The sequence below is a fragment of the Diachasmimorpha longicaudata genome, chromosome 15 (assembly GCF_034640455.1).
Source record: "Diachasmimorpha longicaudata isolate KC_UGA_2023 chromosome 15, iyDiaLong2, whole genome shotgun sequence".
NCBI lineage: Eukaryota > Metazoa > Arthropoda > Insecta > Hymenoptera > Braconidae > Diachasmimorpha > Diachasmimorpha longicaudata.
Window position 1 is genome coordinate 4,158,927 of NC_087239.1, and position 18,996 is coordinate 4,177,922.

The following is an 18,996-nucleotide window of genomic DNA, read 5'->3' on the forward strand; positions in this document are numbered from 1 at the left end:
ATGCACACACAGCACACACAGCCCGTGTCCGTCGTCCGTCGAATTTTAATGGCGGCCGACTCCGTAAACCCCGCTTACTATTATTGTCAATTGACGAATAATCAAACTAACGTCCGTTCGTACACATCTGTTATATTAAACAAGGGATAAATAATGAAACAATAGCGTGACAATTGTGTGTTAACAGTGTTGTGTGATAATGTGGTGAATAAGTTGTGGTGAAAAGATAATAAAGAGTGGCCCCTGGACAAAATAGTCCCTAAAGGTATTATATCCCAGCAACGCTTGAAAACCACAGGATTACTCGTGAGTGTAACGTTGTCCACGGAATTCATCGTAGTGGTGTGTGCAACCATGATGAATCAAGATGTACCCTGATACATTGTTCATCGAATATTTACCCACAATTTCCAAACCAAAAAGGTAAACAATTTTATTCACTCACAGTATATTTATATTCCCATGCATCTGTGACGTCATTTCTTTGTCCACATTAGCGAATGAGTGTCATAATATCGAAGATGATTTTTTTTTTCATCATAAAAACGTGCAGGTAATACAGGGAAATGCACATTCCTTTGATGGAGTTGAGGATTGGAGAGAAATAAAAAAAAAAGAGCCAGTGGAAAAAGGGAAGGAACCGACGTTGAACACTCGGGGTAGTTTTTTTTTTTATTTCTTTTCATTTCATTCATTTGCATATTCAAAGAAAAATATTTTTATTTGCCATCTCTTGATTTCTTCTTTGATGTATATCGCATGAAAACGTGAAAATTTTCCATCGAGAAAAAAAAAATGTATACTCATAAAGGATCCACTAGAGCCCCCCCGTTCCATGCCTTTGTGTCGAAGGAGACCGCAGTGGTATGGCCTTAGCTGTCAAGTGTGCCTCTATATGCCCCTCTTTTTTTCGTCTCCTCTATCCCCCCCGATTTTTTTTTTCCTTCGCCTGCCCTCTCCTCCTCCTTCACCCCTCTCGTGTACAGTTGTATGGTGTACGAGAGGGTACCGATATAACACTGTAAAACCCAAAGGGCGTATATATACGTATATAAGTTTCATATATACGTATATGTAAGAGCACTCACGAGAATCATGGGGAATAGAGCCATCTGGGCCCGTTTGTCATTTACTTTACTACTACACCAAACAATCTCTTCACTACTGGGTACTTCTCTCCTCTCATCGCCGTTTCTCATTAGTCATTATTAATTTACGGTGCACCAGCTACTAAAGTATCAGTAACTCTCGCCTACATCCCCCTCTTGGCACCCCCCCCGACACGTTTTAACCAACCAGCCGAGACAAGTAGAAAGGATATTGTTGTTTACTCCTTATTTATGAATATGTGGGGATGAGTTATGGGGGCTGGGTAGGACCGATAAATTTAAATTTCAAATGGTTTTGGTGTTTGTCGTTGGGCACACTCAGCATGGGTTTTGTGTCAAAGAATTTCAAACAATTTGATCCGGGTATATGATCCTTGACGAATGGCTTCTTTTGATGAAAAAAAACCGGATTCCGAGGGGGGGTTTAATAGGCTTGAATTTATTGAGTGACGGCTTTCTCGGAGTTTTTAGAATAAATATTTACGTTTTGGAAATCAATGGCCTTGGGAGATAGGTGGTGAGGGTGGTTGAGGGGGAGAAATGATTAGTTAATTCTTAGATTTTTTATTTCAGTGGCCAAGTGATTAAACGAGATGAGATATTTATGAGTCGAGTTTTTGCGGAATATCAGCGAATCTAGTTGGAACAGTGAAATTTTTGTAATTTGTTTATTTGAAGTGCTTGATTTTCCCCCCAAAAAAGATGATCGTTAAAAATTTTCTATCTGTTCTAGATTCTTGGATATTTACCGAAATGTCGACAATAGTGAAAAAAACGTCTCGGTTTACCATTTGGCTTCTGAATTTCTTACCAATGAATTGAAAATATTTACGTTTTAAAAATCAAAATATTTATCAACTGAATCACCCACTGGGTATCTATTACAACGACAAATTAAGAGCTTCACCCTGGATTAAAAATTCAATCAATTAGGATAAAATTCACCTGTTAAGAGGTGATGTACAAATCGCTTGTGACATCAATGAATCACCATATCTTTGTCAATTCCCCCCTGAACTAAACATTTATATTGAAAATACATACCATCGTCAAGTCACTCAATGTTTTATTGATACCTTGTTTTACAGGGGCTGGAAATAGTGAGGCATCATGTTGTTGTACGAATGGGCGCATTGCTGTTAGCGTCATTCGGACAAAGCCCTCCTCCCAAATCCTCTTTTCTCAAAACAACAAAAACAAAAATATAACTCCATTTTCACCCTTTTAACGAGCCAAACAAACAATCGTACCAGCACATAAAGACGAAAAAAAAAAAAGTTACCTCTCTATTCCCTGCATGTTTCATCACAATTCACTGATACGAGATGATATACTCTGGACTGAGACCCTTTCCCGTACTACTGGCAGTGCCACCTCCGCCACGATTGCAAATGTTTCAGTCAAAAAGCCTGAAAAATATTGCAACAATTTCGTCACTTTGTCAAATAATAATAATTGTCACTTTGCTAACAACGATTGCAAATGCAACGACAATACCCTCACCAGCATCATCGTCATTGTATCCCTACTCATCACCAGTACCATCATTACCAGGACCACTAGCATCATCCTCATCATTATCCTCTCTTCCACCACCACAACAATTACCCCAAGATGAGAATCCCCATGTTGTTGCACGTTTTCCATCTCTCCATCATCGCCTGGAGTTGAGTAGACGAGATCCAAATTTTACTCACGAGGGTCCACTGCGTTTCAATCATCTCACGATTGATCCAGCAACTGGTCGTTTATATGCTGGTGCCATTAATCGTCTTCTACAATTGGATAAAAATCTTCAATTGGAGGAGATAGTATCAACCGGTAAGTATTAACATCACAATTAACTCACCCCATTGTAAATAATTTACTCCACTCAAAACATCATGTTTCATCAAATGATTTATTTATGATGTAAAAGGTCCCAGACTGGACAATCCCCAGTGTCACGCAACCGGATGTATGTCCAAAGAGGTGACCACTTCGTTAATGGACAACGTGAATAAACTCCTAATACCGGATCTTGAATCGGGTACCCTAATAGCATGTGGCTCACTACTTCAGGGTGCTTGTGAAAAGTACAATATGTCAAATATATCGATAAAATTGGAATTTCTACCGTGCAGTGTTGCTGCTAATGACGAATACTCATCGACATATGCATTTATTGGACCAGAGCGTTACAATCCCTGGGGTAGATCTAATGTACTCTACGTTGGTACAACATTCACAAACAATGGTGAATATCGTCATGATGTACCAGCAATATCGAGCCGAGATCTTTATACCCTGGAATTTGCTAAATACACATTCAACAAGCAATCGATACTTCACATTGATGTTAAATACAGAGATCACTTTCTCGTTAAATATGTTTATGGCTTCAATGCAAGTGATTATGCGTATTTTGTACTTGTACAAAAACAATCGTATTTGCCGGAGCAGGAGGAACTCGGTTATATATCGAGATTAGCTCGGAGTTGCATAAGTGATCCAAATTACGACAGTTATACTGAAGTTACGTTACAGTGTAGCGTTGATATTGGTAATGGTACACAACAGATATACAATCTTGTACAGGATGCTAAAGTTGCTGCTGCTGGTAGTGATTTAGCAATGCAACTTGGTATACCAATTGGTGATCCTGTATTTGTATCAGTTTTTTCACCAAGCAAAGGTATAACAAATGAGGCATTACCAAAATCAGCAGTTTGTGTTTATTCACTTCAAGAGATTGAAACAAAATTCAATGAGAATATACACATGTGTTTCAATGGTAGCATTAAATATCGTAATATGGGATACATAAGTGGACCTATACAGGACGGTGAATGCCCAGTGGCTGGTACTACTGGTAATATATTAAACTTCTGCGAAGTTGGATTAAAAATATCTGGTGTATCGCCTATTGTTGGACAAGCTGTAATCGATTTTCATGACACCTTTGTAACATCTATAACCGTTGCTAATACTGAAACACATACTGTTGCATTTCTTGGTACTAGCGATGGTGTATTAAAAAAAGTACTTTTATCGAGCTCTGAGTCATCAGTTTACGAGAGCATTGTCATAGACAGTGGCCAAAAAATTTTACCCGATATGGTTTTATCACCCACTGGTGATTATATTCATGTACTGTCAACAACAAGAATATCTAAAGTAAGAGTTGAACATTGCAGTGGTTATACAAGTTGCTCTAGCTGTTTGGATGCTAAAGATCCTTACTGCGGTTGGTGTTCACTCGAGAAACGTTGTACAGTGAGAGATGCATGCCAGAAAGCAAGTACAAGTAGTCCAAGATGGCTTTCACTCAGTACTGGTCAACAGTGTATTGATTTTGAACAAGTTTTGCCAGATCGTTTGCCCATAAAGCAAATGACATCGGTACAATTGACAATTAGAACATTACCGGAATTGCCCTCTGGGACTAATTACAAATGTGTCTTTGGAAATGCTGAGCCCATCAATGCTGTGATGAAGGGCTTTGGATTATCATGTTTAGCTCCACCAGTACTACAACGACCTAATATACCAGATGGAACTGATCATGTACTTGTACCACTATCAGTACGCTCTAGTGAGACAAATAAGGATTTTGTATCGAGAAATTTTGCATATTTCGATTGCTCCAGACATACTGTTTGCTCTGAATGTGTTAAAGCCCAGTGGGCATGCAGCTGGTGTGTGTATGATAATAAATGCACCCACAATACCAGTGGATGTCAGGGTAATATAATATCCGGTGATAATCATAGTCAAGCAACACTAGCTGCTCATGGTGTACAGTATTGTCCACGTTTCTCTCATCGTGATGAGCCTCTTATGCTACCCAACAATGTACCCAAAGAAATTATTCTTGAAGTTGAAAATCTACCCCATCCACAAATTGGACATACTGGCTTTCAGTGTATCGTTACGATTGAGGGTGCCAATTTGCGAGTACAAGCTCGTGTTGATAGCAGTCGTTTCATTGTTTGTGATAAAACTATATATTCTTACGAAGCACTCACTGGTGAATATGAAGCAACAGTGACGGTTGTGTGGAATACAAATCATCACGTTGACCGTACGAAAATTATTCTATATAAATGTGAAGTGCTTGGATCACATCGTGAACACGCTGACTGTTCTTTATGTATGACGAGGGATCAGAGATTTGAGTGCTCTTGGTGTAGTAATAGTTGCACGTACAAACACTCGTGTCTATATTTACCATTTGCTGAATGTCCAAAGCCGAGAATTGACATGATAAGGCCATTGAGTGGTCCTATTGAGGGTGGAACATTGGTTACAATCGAGGGAAGTAATCTTGGCCTCAAAGAAACTGATGTTTCTGATAAAATTCACATTGGTAAAACACCATGTACATTAGTTGATTATGAAGTATCAGTTAGAATTGTTTGTCGTACTGGTGAACGAAAAAATACTGATACTGTGACTGTTGTTGTTGGTAATGATGCTGGTTACACTGAGAGTGGTGTTTTATTTCATTACAAAGACATCAAATTATCCGGTATATATCCGTCCGTTGGTCCACAGAGTGGTGGTACACAAATTGCTATTACTGGAAAATACTTAAATATTGGAAGTACAATATCGGCTTATCTTGATGAATTGCCATGTCATGTTAATGCAACACAGGCTAGTAGTACAAGATTGACTTGTGTTACGAGTAAATCGGGACGTGTCAGAAGAATTCAAAAATTAACACTCAGCATTGATGGAGCTAATCGTACATTAACTGGTAATCCATTTAATTATACCCAGGATCCAACAATTATGGAGATAAAACCATTGGTTTCATTTGCATCAGGTGGTAGAATGATAACAGTGCATGGTACAAATTTGGATACCATTCAAAAGCCAGAGATGGAAGTTTATTTTGATAATGAGATTAAGCCAGTGAATAGAACAATTTGTACTGTGTTGAATCCAACTCAAATGGAATGCCCGAGTCCAAGTATAGCTGAGAAATTTGCTAATAGGCACAGACGAGTCAGAGCTGTGAGATCACTTCACAAACATGGCACAACATTTTCATCGCTGCGTACGGGAAATAGTGATAATGAGGTGGCACTCAAGATAGCGTTTGTAATGGACAATGTTGAGAGTGTTCGTGATCTTGAGAAGCACTTTCAAAATTCGATAAAAAATCGTCTGTCGTATGTTGAGGATCCAAAATTCTTTGCATTTCCCCAGATGATTAAGAACTACAAGGGTGATACACTTGTTATCGAGGGTGAAAATCTTAATTATGCTAGTGATGAGACTGATGTAAATGTCACTGTTGGTACAGCACTTTGTAATGTCACATCACTGGCTCATGCACAACTTGTTTGTACACCACCAGATCAACAACCAGCTGCTACTGATGAAATGGGAATTAAAACTGATCGTGGATTGCCTCTAGTTGTTGTACGTGTTGGACGTACATTACGTTTTTCCATTGGTTATCTTCACTATGATGTGATAAAGACGTATCCAATACCACCTGAAGCAATAGCTGGTATTGCAGCTGGTACATTTGGTCTTGTATTTCTCTTTGTTCTTGTACTCGTTGTTTATAGAAGAAAGAGTACACAGGCGGAGAGGGAGTACAAGAGAATACAGATACAGATGGATACACTTGAGAGTAATGTCAGGATGGAATGCAAACAGGCTTTTGCTGAATTACAAACGGATATGACTGATCTCACTGCTGATTTAGAATCATCGGGTATACCAACACTTGATCACAAAAATTATATTATGAAAGTATTTTTTCCTGGTGTCATTGATCATCCAGTACTCAATGATCCAAGATCTAGAAACAATGCTAGAACTAATTACGATGCTGCTATGATACAATTTGAAATTCTCGTTAATAACAAGTGTTTTCTACTTACATTTATCGATACCCTTGAGACACAGAAGGACTTCAACATAAGAGACAAAGTTAATGTCGCTTCACTGCTTATGATTGTACTCATGAATAAGATGGAATATGCAACGGATATACTGATGAATCTCCTAATTAGACTTATCGAAAAATCAGTCGATACTAAATATCCACAACTGATGTTAAGACGAACTGAATCTGTTGTCGAGAAGATGCTTACAAATTGGATGGCACTCTGTATGTACAATTATCTCAAGGATTACGCTGGTTCGTCATTATTTTTATTGTTTAAAGCTATAAAACATCAGATTGAAAAGGGACCGGTTGATGTTGTTACTCATGATGCCAGATATTCATTATCCGAGGAACGACTGCTTCGTGAACAAATTGATCACAGTGTTGTTACATTGCACGTCATGCAGGACGATTTGGATGAAAAAATTCAGTGCAAAGTACTCGATTGCGATACGATAAGTCAGGTAAAATCAAAAATACTCGATGCATTGTATAAAAATACACCGTTCTCGTTGAGGCCATCGATACACGAAGTTGATCTCGAGTGGAGACATGGAAGAGGGGGTCATTTGACACTGCAGGACGAGGATCTTACCACCAAGTGTGCTGGTGATTGGAAGAAAATCAATACACTGGCGCATTATGGAGTCAAGGAGTCAGCTGTTATGTCACTTATACCGAGACAAAATGATGCATTCTCCGTTGGGTGTAAGACTTATCACAAAGGTTCGTTGAGAAATCATCATCATTATCATAGACAATCTATGAATCGTATAAATCATTGTTCAACTGGACATTTACCATCAACACCAAGTCATGGATTAATCAGTCCAATAATGTATCCACATCCACCTGGTATTTATTTCGATACACAACACACACCATCACTTATAACAGCTAATGGTGATATAGAGAGTGGAGTTAATCAGAGGCTCTGGCACTTAGTTAGACCAATTGAGGATAATGTTTGTCCACAGACTATTGGATTTACCAATAGTAAGCATAATCATCATCATCATCATCCAGAGAGAACGCACAAAGCAATACCAGAGATATTTCTAACGAGATTATTATCGACCAAGGGAACTGTACAAAAATTTGTCGATGATTTTTTCAATACTGTTCTCACTGCCAATGATGCATTACCATGCGCTGTTAAGTGGCTCTTTGATCTACTTGATGATGCTGCTAAACAGCATTCGATATCAGATCCTGAGGTTGCACATGCGTGGAAATCAAACAGTCTGCCACTTAGATTTTGGGTTAATTTTATTAAAAATCCAGATTTTATGTTTGATATTAATAAATCAACTACTGTTGATTCGAGTTTATCTGTCATTGCCCAAACATTCATGGATGCATGCTCGACAACTGAGCACAGACTTGGCAAAGATTCGCCCTCAAATAAATTACTATTCGCCAAGGATATACCCCATTATCGGGAAAAAGTTGGACGTTTTTATCAGGACGTACAGAGATTACCAACTATTACCGATCAGGATATTTCCAGTGCCATGCAGCAGTTGAGCGATTCTCATGCCAATGAATTTGACGTTATTGCTGCGCTCAAGGAGCTCTACATTTACGTCAGCAAATACTACGAACAAGTGAGTTGAATTTACTTTATGCTTCAATATCCTGACTGTTTTAGGTGGTATGTGGGTGGAAGGGATGAGATGAGTCAATTTGATTTGAGGGTGACTTTTTGATGAGTTCCTTTGGGGTAAGAGGGAGACGAAAAATTCTCACGACCTTTAAAAAAAATATATTCCTCTGGATGTAGGAAGGGGGACTTGCCACTTCGCGTTATTTGACTTTTGTTTACTCATGCCTGGTTTGTAATATGAATGGCACGTGAATGGAGGTATTGAGACCCGGATTTATCGCACATGGGGAAATGATCCTTTTGAATATTATAATGAACAGGTTATTGGATAGGTTTTTGAATGTTCAACATTATTTTTTTCAATTATGGAGGGAAAATCTAGCTTTATGTTGTGAATTGTCATTTTTGTTTGAATTAAAAATTCTGGGATGTGAATAACTTCTCTGCTTTTGACATCGAGGAAGTATTTGACCCTGGGGAGGGTGGATTCGTATGAAGCAGCCCCTTTTGAGAAGAAAATATTTCATATAGAGAAAACTTTGCGAAGAAATGTTTTGTCACGAAGTTGGGAAATTACTGTCACTAGACATCCGGGCAGGTTATTGGAATATATGGAGTTGGAAAATTATTCTGGGAATTTTATTTACCATTTTTCTAATTAAAAAATGTTCACCATAAAATTCCTCTCTTTGGAGTAGCAAAAAATTAATTAAAATTCGTTTTAATAATTAGTATTGAGGAATAGGAATATTTTCGATTGATATATTGACGAGGCTTGAGATGAATTGGCGTGCAATATAATCGTGAAGCTTCGGCCATCGAATGAGAAATGCCACGGCAATTAAAATTTTCCCCCCCAGCAATATCTTCATATTATCACATTTTACAACTTCATTACTGATTCGTTCTCTCATTATCTCCGGGTTTGCTATAGTTAAGACCAAATGGGGCACAATGAAAGGTCTGTGACGACCGCAGTTACAGTAATATCGTGGAATTTTCATGTTCTAAAAAGCAAAAATCTTGATTCATCTCCGTTGAATCGTTTGTTCGAGAGATATCAAAGATTTTATAAGGGTCATTCTGGCCCACCCTCTCACATGTTGTAATTCGCTATTATCACTAGTTTATCCTCGGCTTCGATTACTTTGCCATTGGTTGAAAGATAAAATTTTTGGTGAGATGAGTCATTTCAACTTTCGACACTCAGGACTTTTATCTGGGCAAATTTATGGGGGATGTGAAACTTCTTGGCTCCGCCTGTGGTGGAATAACTCAAAATTTTTGTTAAACGGGAGATGGGCTGTATTTTACATTTTTAGGAAAATGTATGGGAGATTCCGGGCGCCTTCTGGCCGGATATCCGGTGGAAAAATTCTCATCTTCATTCATTCATTTAATCCAATTTAGGAGTAAAGAGGTGAAAGGAGATAAGTTTAGAACAGATTCGTTCATTATTTTGCCAATCTCTTTGAGGGAAAGAGGCTTGGATTTTATAGCCTCCACTCAGAGATAAATTATAGGTTCAGGAATGGGTCGTGGTTTTTCGCATATTTAGGTCGAGTTAAATTATTTTATATTTTTCCAGCTGTACGTGATCATTACATGATCATTACGATGATTTTATTATTTATTTTTTGCTGGTTTTAATTTTATGTTCAGTATTTAACGGTTGGAAAATCATTAAAAAATATGGAAGATATAAATAAGAAATTATTTTATTTATATAAAGGAGATATAAATAAGAGAATATTTCATTTATATAAAGAAGATATAAATAAGAGAATATTTTATTTATATCTTCAGAGAATAAATTTCTTGTTTTATCTCGGTCTCCATTTTTGCAAAGACACATTCGTGGTTCAACAACCCCATTTCACCCTCAATGTCCCATATGAAAGGATTGATGATTTTGCAAATATTTGTTCTACGGTCACCGTGAATCGAATCGATCAACTAATGAGAAAACGGATGGGGAATTGTCACTTGAAAAAATAATCGATCGCTGTAAACATTATGCTGAGGGAATATTGGATTGAAAAAGGGGAACGTTTTCTATTGCAATCGCTCTGATATACTGGTGCTTCAATTGTCAATATGGCAACGATATCGGGAATATTGATAGGGTCCTAACACAAGTAGATGGAGGATTTCACCTTTGAGAGAATATTGTTCAAGAAATAACTCGAAAATTTTTATCATTTTCAGTCGATAATGACACTCTCATGAAAGAAAAAAAGTGGTTAAAATTAATTTTTTTTATCACAAATTCCATTATTCCTTGAAGAACAATTAATTGAAAATTTATAACAGAAAATTTGATAAAACAAATGTCAATCGATGATTACAATCTTGAATTTTTTTTGTAATTTAATTTGTTTTCATTCCAAAAATGAAGGTTCGTGGGAGATATTCCTTAATGGAAGATCGGATAAAATAGAGTATTTAATTCCATTGACGCTATCATCATCGTTGTATAACTACAAACATCCCCTGAGCTCCATCCAATCACATTTACTATTCAATAAATCAAGAAAGTTTATTCTAAAAAGAAAACTGATTCAATTTATGAGTAAAGATGGAGAAACTGTTCGTGTCTAAAAGCAAACATTAAAGTTAATAATTAAAGAAAAAGAATCCTCGTACTCTGAATCGGTACTGATTCAGTTTCAATCTCCATAAGAACTCCCAACCGACAAAATATTATTCCCCATCAAAAGTTGAGTAGTGGCATTTTCTGCGGAAAAAATTAATTAATTATACCGTAGCTTTAAAAACGTTATTTGCACTTTCCATCGGACACACAGACTTGTCTGTGACTTTTCTGACTTCCCACGTGTGATCAATAAATAAAAGTCAACAGGCAGGATTATTTACAGGTGATAAAATCAATAGGAATAATGTCAAATGATGGCATTCTAAAAAATTCTGTATGTTAATCAAGATTGATCCTTTGTCACCGCTATTTCCCTCAGTCTCTCGTAGAATAAAACAAATACATAGAGAAATTTTCATATTTTTCATTACATGAAATATGGATTTTCTATTTTATGTTAATGAGAGAATACATATTCCCCCATTTCAAAGCACGACTCCATTTTGTGGATACCACCATCATCGTTCCATGTCAAACAACGGTATATAATATCCATCCAATTTCATTTGCCATCTAATAAATCAGGAATATTTATTCTTAAAATGAAAATGGAGGGTTTTGATATGTAAAACGTGGAGAGGATGTTTTCATCGCAAATATTTGCGAGCTCTATCGTTTTTCTTTCAACACAGTGACAAAAAATGAGAGGGGGTAATACATAATCTAATAATTATCCACTTCTTACGCATCTCCATTTGCTTCCAGATTTTAGAGGCCTTGGAATCGGACGCAGGCTGTCGTCAGTTACATCTAGCTCATAAACTCGAGAATGTAGCGTGTACAATCGAGGGAGAAGAGACGAGTGCCTGCTGACACACTACCCCCAATTACATTACGTGAACAGTCGAAATTTTCAGATGATAAGAGAGAGAGAGAGAGGGGGAGAGAGAAAGAAAAAAATTAAATAATAAAAGAAAGGGAAGAGTGAATAATAAAATAAACACTGACCAGTGCCTCGATTTTGCGCATCAGATACACCTCGTTCATATGTACAAAAAGATTGAAGAAAATTGAAAAAAAAAAATGACAAAGTATGAAAAAATATGAAACTTATACCGCCATATAAATGATTTAAAAGAGTAAAAAAAATGAAGAAAACGAAAAAATTAAAATAGTCTCAGCACCTTCGGTACAATTCGAAGAAGTGGGAAATGGTAAAGAACATTGATTCAATTACAATACAAAAGTAAAATTGTCTCATTTTAATTCAATTTCTTTCACTGCCAGTAAATACAGTAGAGTAACAGAGAGATAAAGGAAAAATGCAAAACACGGAGATAGAATCACCGCACAAAAGGGGGGGGGGGATAAGGAAATGAAAGAAAAATAGAAGAATGGATAGAAAATGGATTAAAAGCAATGAATAAGTGACATTTAAAAAAACAAAAAACGATGCATTTTAAGGAATAACTAATTGATAAAATTAAATAAAGAAGCCATAGTGCGCACCAGACTGTTTGTACTAGTAAAAAAATGAAAGAAAAAAAATGAAAATGGAGGTGTACAGCAGAGCGAGTAGTCTGTGATCCGAGCATGCGTGGCTATGCCTATTATCTTCATTGCGATATATGAATTATTATTAATTATTAACATGTTATATAGAGGATTGAAATGTTAACAAAGAGCAAATGTCTGGAGCTGATGCCTCCATACGAGATAATTAATTAGCCACTGTGATCCACATGATAATGACCATCCAAAAATAACAAATATCTAACCCATGTTGTACATGTTGCTCTTTGTTTTCATTGAATTCTGCATGTATGATATACATAAAATATATATATGAGTGGTGGGAAGAGATGTGGAATGACCTCTGGTACGTAGTGAGCTAGGTTGGGAAAGGGGATAATGTATTATGTATAAATACGATGTGCAAGGGTGAATGGAAAAATTGTGTGATTGATGGAATGATTCAACAAAGTAACGATATTACTTTAAGGAGAGAAAAAAAATTAATGGAAGATTGGTTGGGTCATTTTACGGAGTGTCTGGAGAATTGTTTTTTTTTAGGGTGAATGAAGCTCAGTCTGGTCTAGGCCTAGATAGGAATACGTACGTAAATGTACGTAATACAATTATTATTGTTTTAATTTTATTAATTTCCGAGTGTTCAGGGGATAAGTGGTGGCTTCTGCTCGTTGAATGACGATTTATCGAGGGGTTGAGAGGGCTCTGGGGGAAAATGTTGGGAGGACTTCTGCTGGGTAAATTCACCCTTTGTGGAAGCCTTCTGGCATTTTCGCCAAGAATTGATCATTTAAAGGGTAATTTTATAATTAACGGATGAGGTTTTCTCGGGGCTCACCACTTTTCTAATGAACAGAATTTAATCCTGTAATAATCGCATTTAATTTCTCGGTCCCACTGGGACAGAGGCATTTTGTAAAGCCATACGAGTCTCGTATATAGGGTATTTGATTAATGATTTATTGTTTTTCTTTCATAATTTGTAAATTATATCATTTTTACTTTGATATTGAATCATCATCATTCTTCATCGCATAGTTACTAACTCATTCCATGAATAATTACTGCTATTGTCCAATTAAATGAAACAATTATCAATTGTACAATTTTCATTAAGATGAGAGAAAAAAAAAACAGATGGAAATTAACGAAATATTTAGGGTATAAAAGAGCGGCATTTTTGTACCAGGTTTCCAGGAAGCATGATGATGTGCCTCGAGGTCTTGTTATTTGTCAAATTTTTTCGTTCAACGATTGTAGGAAAAATATTGCGGGGAAAAAAAAATTCAGTAGTACGTTTTTCTTTTTCACGTATTTTATAAATTATTGGACTCAGACGGCGCTAATGAGGTCTCAAAAAAAAAAAACTAAGCAAATAGAAACAGCAAAATGTGATGACGTATCCAATTATGAAATACCGTTTTTCATGGTAAATTAACATTTCACGTAGACTGAAATAAAAAGAAAAAATACTCAGATACTCAGCTATGCGTTCCACGAATCAACTATTCAATCGACTGATTAAGAATTTTTAAATACTCTTATTTTCCATTGATGTAACTTTTTTTAGTATAATTTATGCCATGCAATTCTCAAGATGACGAGGATGTAATCGATCAATTCCCAGTGTACCTCGTCGTCAATGACTAAATGTGAATAGAATTAAATTTGAGTCATCAAACAGCGAGAAGAAACTGAAGAATTGTCTGTCCGATCGATATAAACATTCAATTTACGAAGAAATAAAAAAAAAAATTGAAGTAACTGGGATTGCGGTGCAGACAGGGGGAGGGAGTTGTGCTCTCCGAAGTTGCCAATAATTTGTACTTAAATCCGTGTGTCCACTGTCTGCATCACGATCAGCGTAAAAACACTCTTTATATATATACATATTATACATATATACATATTGTATTTATTTATATTATTAATTGACGAGAGTACGTCAATCTGTGCAGTGTAATCTACTTAGCAACGACGGAATTCCGTCCTGGCGCGTCATGAATTTTGTAGATATAGGAGGGAGGGGAAAAATGCTGAACAATCTGTCTCGTAATTTTTTAATTTTTTTTTCATTTAGTTTACGAAATAACGGACGTAAAAATTTTCTCATTAACGTCTATGCACTCGTGTGCTTGATGAAAGTACCTCATTTACGTAGAAGGTCTTCCTTTGTGAGAAACGACAAAATGCGCCTTGTCCTGAAGCAATTAAATTAGTGATATAATTATATGGATGTGTTGGTTACGATTTTTGAGGTGATTTTTTTTAACTCATTCCAGTGGCTTTTTTTTTCCTGGGGGTCTGTGAATGCTGAGTATCAAGATACTCGGGGAAATTGTCGAGATCTCTTGCGTGTGGTGGGATTATATTCGTTGGTCGCTGCTTAATTCATCTTTTGGAGATTTTTTTTTTTTACTCTTTTCATTCGAGCTTCTCTTTTCCATGGGTAAGGTGCTCATTAAGGGCTTATCCTCATTATTCTGCATTTACTGATTATAAAATTGTACATTTGTGGAGGGAGTCTATTATTCAGTGAGTACAGATTGACGTACCCCGTTGATAAGACATAAAGAAATGTGCGTGCGCACACATGAGTAATCAGCAGCGTAATCCGGCCTCTTGTTTCTCTACTAGTGCAAATATTTTTTTTTATTTAATGTTTTTTTAATTTCTTTTTTGTCAAAAAAAAGGAAAGCAGTACATGTTAATAAAAATCACGTAGTAACTGTATTTTGGAAGTTGTTCATCTCAATGACACAAATTTTCCCAGTTTCTATTTTTATGGGGCCCATCAGTGATTATTTAAGATGTGAGGGAGACTGAGCCCCTTGAGAAATATCAGAATGTCTGTTCTTTGACATTTAGCTCACAACTGATTGATTATTCGGACATCGTGACGGGGTTACCTTGCTCCAGAAATAAATATTTTATGATTTCTGGAATTTTCATTCGACAATGTGGAGAATGTTTTTATTTTTAAATGACCTCAGAGACATTAGGATCCCCAGGGTAACATCAGAAGAAACCCAATTTACTGATGACAATTTTTAATCATTTTTTTTAATCCATTGTATTTTTTCAATTCGACAAATATTTCTATTTCTCTGGGGGACCATTCAAATGTTACGTCACACGAGGGAAGGGGAGGATTGTTTGGACTATGACGTCATATTTTTAAACTTTTAATTTACAACATTGGGAAGTGGAGTCTAAAAATCCCGTTCGACGATTAGAGATATCTAATTATAGACAGAATGCACTCATTATTTATTATTTTATGATCTTTTATATTTTCTCGTGACCACAAGTGTCTTCACAAAAGCAAAATCAAACAATTTCACTTTGAACTGTCAAAAACCACCAAAATGTCCACTCGTGATGTTCCCAAAAGCCCCTCATTACCGAGAAATGAGCATAATTAGCAATTAGACATTTTGAATGTGCCTCGAATCATTTCACCATTCCCTCCCCATTCCGTTTTTGTTAATTATGCATTTATCTCAGTTACGAAAGCCTCTGTGAAAAAAAAAAACATCAAAGGGCCTTTTTCAAAGCTGACAAAATCCTCGGTTAAAAAAAAAGTCTATTTGTAATTGCCTCTAAAGCCCCTCATTACTGCGATAATTCCACATTCACCCAGAAGTAAAATTTTCGTTTGAATTCCAAAAACTCGCAAATCCCCTGCTGAATTATTATCGCTCGTTGAAAAGAAAATTGAAGCTCCTTTCCCTGGGACATTGTTCATCCAGAAATCAACAATGCAAGCGACAATCAAGAGACAATGACAAAAGCAGAAGCATAAACAAACAGACGGAAGGATTTATCACGAAACGTATCCTTGCGTTTGTCTTGAGGATATTGTCATACGTAAGCGTGTGTGTTTGCATGCCTGAGTAATCCATGCAATTATTTCCACTGTAAACAGCATTCATCCTTTCCACCCCATCGTGTCAACCCTCCGGTATGCACCCCAGGTTCTCTCCTAAATTCAATATTTCAGGAATATTCAGGTACTTTGCCTATTTTCCCTCGAGTTAAACGTTTTGTGTTCACTTTAGCAATTAAACCAGAGGATTTTTCACCCCAACTTTCTGATGATTTAATATAAATAATTGCAATAAACTTTCACAGATGTCAAGGGAAAATTATTTTATTGTGATGGGGGAAGTTTTATGGCTTAAGTTTCAATGTTTGGCAGTGAATTATTGTTACAGTTAGTTTCTCACTTTTAATCCGGGGACATTATCCACTCAATTGACCCTCATTAGTCATTTTTTCTACTCGATTTTTCGGAATTCTTGGAAGAGGATGAACTTGATGTGTATTTACTCGAACTGGTGCTACTGCTGCGCTTGTCCCCTTTAGCCTTTTTCGTAACATCCTTCAGTCGTCTGTCACCAGTGATTATGTTGATACTAGGGGTTGTTTTGGATACTGAGGAATCTGTTATCACCGAGTGGCTGGAGGAGCTCTTGTATTTGTCTGAATGCTTGGAACCTGATGCATTATTGAAGAATTTATTATATCAGTAATTACTTGACTTATTCACTAATTTGTCCTTAATCAAATGAATAATAAAAAAAAATAAAATAAATATTAATTGTCAATTGGAAACTCACTAGAAGTTGACTTTTTCACATCTTTTTTGCTCTCTACCGGTGGCTTTGGTGGTGGTTTATCCTTGGGAGGCTGTACACAAATGAAAAAGTTCATGAACAACTTGGACCCTTAAACGAAACTCTAGGACTAGACGAAACTATCAAACAAACCTGATGTGCCTTGATGCAGTTCGAGCAGTACCACAACAATTTTGGTACATCAATCTGCGAGTCCTGAATGTGGGGTGTGTGACACTCCTGATGATAGAGTGCATGACAATCAGCGCACTCGACGAGCCTATTCCTCGCTCCTACGTCCATTCCCTTGCAGACGACGCAGGTCAAGTCATCCTCGAGGATCTCAGCCAATGGATCATCGCTGATTAAAAGTTCTGGAGGTGTTCGAGGGATCACTTCCTCGGGGGAGTCACTTTTGTTGGATTTATGGGAGTGCTTGGAGGATGCACTCGAGCTCTTGCTCCTTTTGCTGCTCGTGCTGCTGTGGTCACTGAGGACGGGCTCCTCCATCGTGTACTGAATAATTTAATTTGCTAAATTAATAATCGAGGGGATGGAATTCACAGGAGATGGAGGTGGTGTTTAGAAAATATTAAAGACCCATAGTCTCCTTTGCTCTCCGGGTATTACCAGAAAATCATCAACTCAACGTTTGTTTCTTGTAAATAGCCTCACATCACCTTTTTATGCAGTACATTGCACAGCATCTTCGACAAGCCATGCTTCTGCTTGATAGCCTCATCCAGAAGGCTTCTCAACTGATCCATGGAATCCTTGTTAGAGGAATGAAGGAGCCTGAGCCCCTGAACAAAGTGAGAATCTAAATCCGAATGTGTCATGTTGCTCTACCCAATGGTCTGTAACAGAAGTGTCGATGAATTTTGAGGTTATGCCGCTGTCTGCCACCTCCATCAGCCAATCATCGGACCCTCGAGTCCCATTGTCAAGTAAACATTCGTTGAACTCAAGACCAAAAACAATTTTTTTAATTATTCACCCATCCTGTCATAAACCTATGATTTCGTGATGATAAAAGACAAATTCATGGAGGCAAAAATCTGATGTTTACCGTGTCCACAGCCTCCAAACGACGAAAATCAACCAGTGAATTTTTCACTGGAGCCTCTAATCCCCTCCTGTTGCCCAAAAATCCAGGCAAAGACCGAGATTCGTATGTACATGGTCGAAAGGTGATTACTTTTCGCTAAATGAAATTAATCATATCGTTTGTATTAGATTTGTATCCATTTGCACATTTATTTACGAATAAATAATGAAAAATCGAAGGTGCGTTTGGCAGACAGTTTAGTAAAAAATGATAATTATTTCTAATAGTTTCACTTTATATCGATAGGGAATCATTTGTAGTTCATTAATTAATGTATTTAATTATTAATTAGAGTGGACAAGGCGTCACACCACAGTGGCTACTTAAATTATTTATTTGAAAATAAATGAGAGACTGACAGAGCATTTCGAGTTCCCTACAAACGGATACAAACGGATTTCTTTTTGTCGCCGCCAACTGCCAAAATCGACGGTGGTGCCTCGCACCCTACAGATACCATGTGGGTTCCACCTAGTGCATACAGATGTCACCACATACCTTCAAGGTCGACCATAGTTACGGGGGGGTGTGAGGCACC

The 18,996-nt window shown here is 37.0% G+C and overlaps 2 protein-coding genes and 1 long non-coding RNA gene across 4 annotated transcripts; 1 reads left to right on the plus strand and 2 right to left on the minus strand.

Moving 5' to 3' along the window:
- Positions 1 to 444: 444 nt before the first annotated feature.
- On the minus strand, positions 445 to 3,534 carry LOC135169687 (uncharacterized). Its single transcript, XR_010300240.1, has 4 exons — positions 2,959 to 3,534; positions 2,613 to 2,884; positions 1,089 to 2,518; positions 445 to 1,019 (listed from the first exon to the last, which is right to left on the minus strand). It is a non-coding gene; the product is annotated as an uncharacterized LOC135169687 (long non-coding RNA).
- Positions 2,435 to 15,464, plus strand: LOC135169681 (plexin-B). Its single transcript, XM_064134890.1, has 3 exons — positions 2,435 to 2,930; positions 3,028 to 8,606; positions 11,967 to 15,464. Exons 1-3 carry the CDS (start codon positions 2,435 to 2,437, stop codon positions 12,072 to 12,074), a joined length of 6,183 nt encoding a protein of 2,060 aa, XP_063990960.1. The 3' UTR covers positions 12,075 to 15,464.
- A 1,404-nt stretch (positions 15,465 to 16,868) lies between these two features.
- On the minus strand, positions 16,869 to 18,830 carry LOC135169686 (integrator complex subunit 12). 2 transcript variants are annotated; one of them, XM_064134898.1, is made up of 5 exons: positions 18,420 to 18,830; positions 18,031 to 18,207; positions 17,504 to 17,866; positions 17,354 to 17,423; positions 16,869 to 17,231 (listed from the first exon to the last, which is right to left on the minus strand). In XM_064134898.1, the coding sequence occupies exons 2-5, from the start codon at positions 18,187 to 18,189 to the stop codon at positions 16,999 to 17,001; spliced, it is 825 nt and encodes a 274-aa protein (XP_063990968.1). In that variant the 5' UTR covers positions 18,190 to 18,207; positions 18,420 to 18,830; the 3' UTR covers positions 16,869 to 16,998. The 2 variants fall into 2 exon arrangements, with proteins under 2 accessions (XP_063990968.1, XP_063990967.1); XM_064134897.1 differs by having other exon boundaries at positions 18,031 to 18,313; positions 18,420 to 18,829.
- Positions 18,831 to 18,996: the final 166 nt, after the last annotated feature.

What these genes read in the sequence shown, in the direction of transcription:
- LOC135169681 (XM_064134890.1), top strand. Translation starts at nt 2,435, where the DNA reads ATGATATACTCTGGACTGAGACCCTTTCCCGTACTACTGGCAGTGCCA. An exon ending in GGAGGAGATAGTATCAACCG is followed by an intron (nt 2,931 to 3,027) that starts GTAAGTATTAAC and finishes ATGATGTAAAAG; the next exon opens with GTCCCAGACTGGACAATCCC. An exon ending in TCAGCAAATACTACGAACAA is followed by an intron (nt 8,607 to 11,966) that starts GTGAGTTGAATT and finishes ATTTGCTTCCAG; the next exon opens with ATTTTAGAGGCCTTGGAATC.
- LOC135169686 (XM_064134898.1), bottom strand. Translation starts at nt 18,189, where the DNA reads ATGACACATTCGGATTTAGATTCTCACTTTGTTCAGGGGCTCAGGCTC. An exon ending in ACTGCATCAAGGCACATCAG is followed by an intron (nt 17,424 to 17,503) that starts GTTTGTTTGATA and finishes ATTTGTGTACAG; the next exon opens with CCTCCCAAGGATAAACCACC. An exon ending in TGTGAAAAAGTCAACTTCTA is followed by an intron (nt 17,232 to 17,353) that starts GTGAGTTTCCAA and finishes ATAATGCATCAG; the next exon opens with GTTCCAAGCATTCAGACAAA.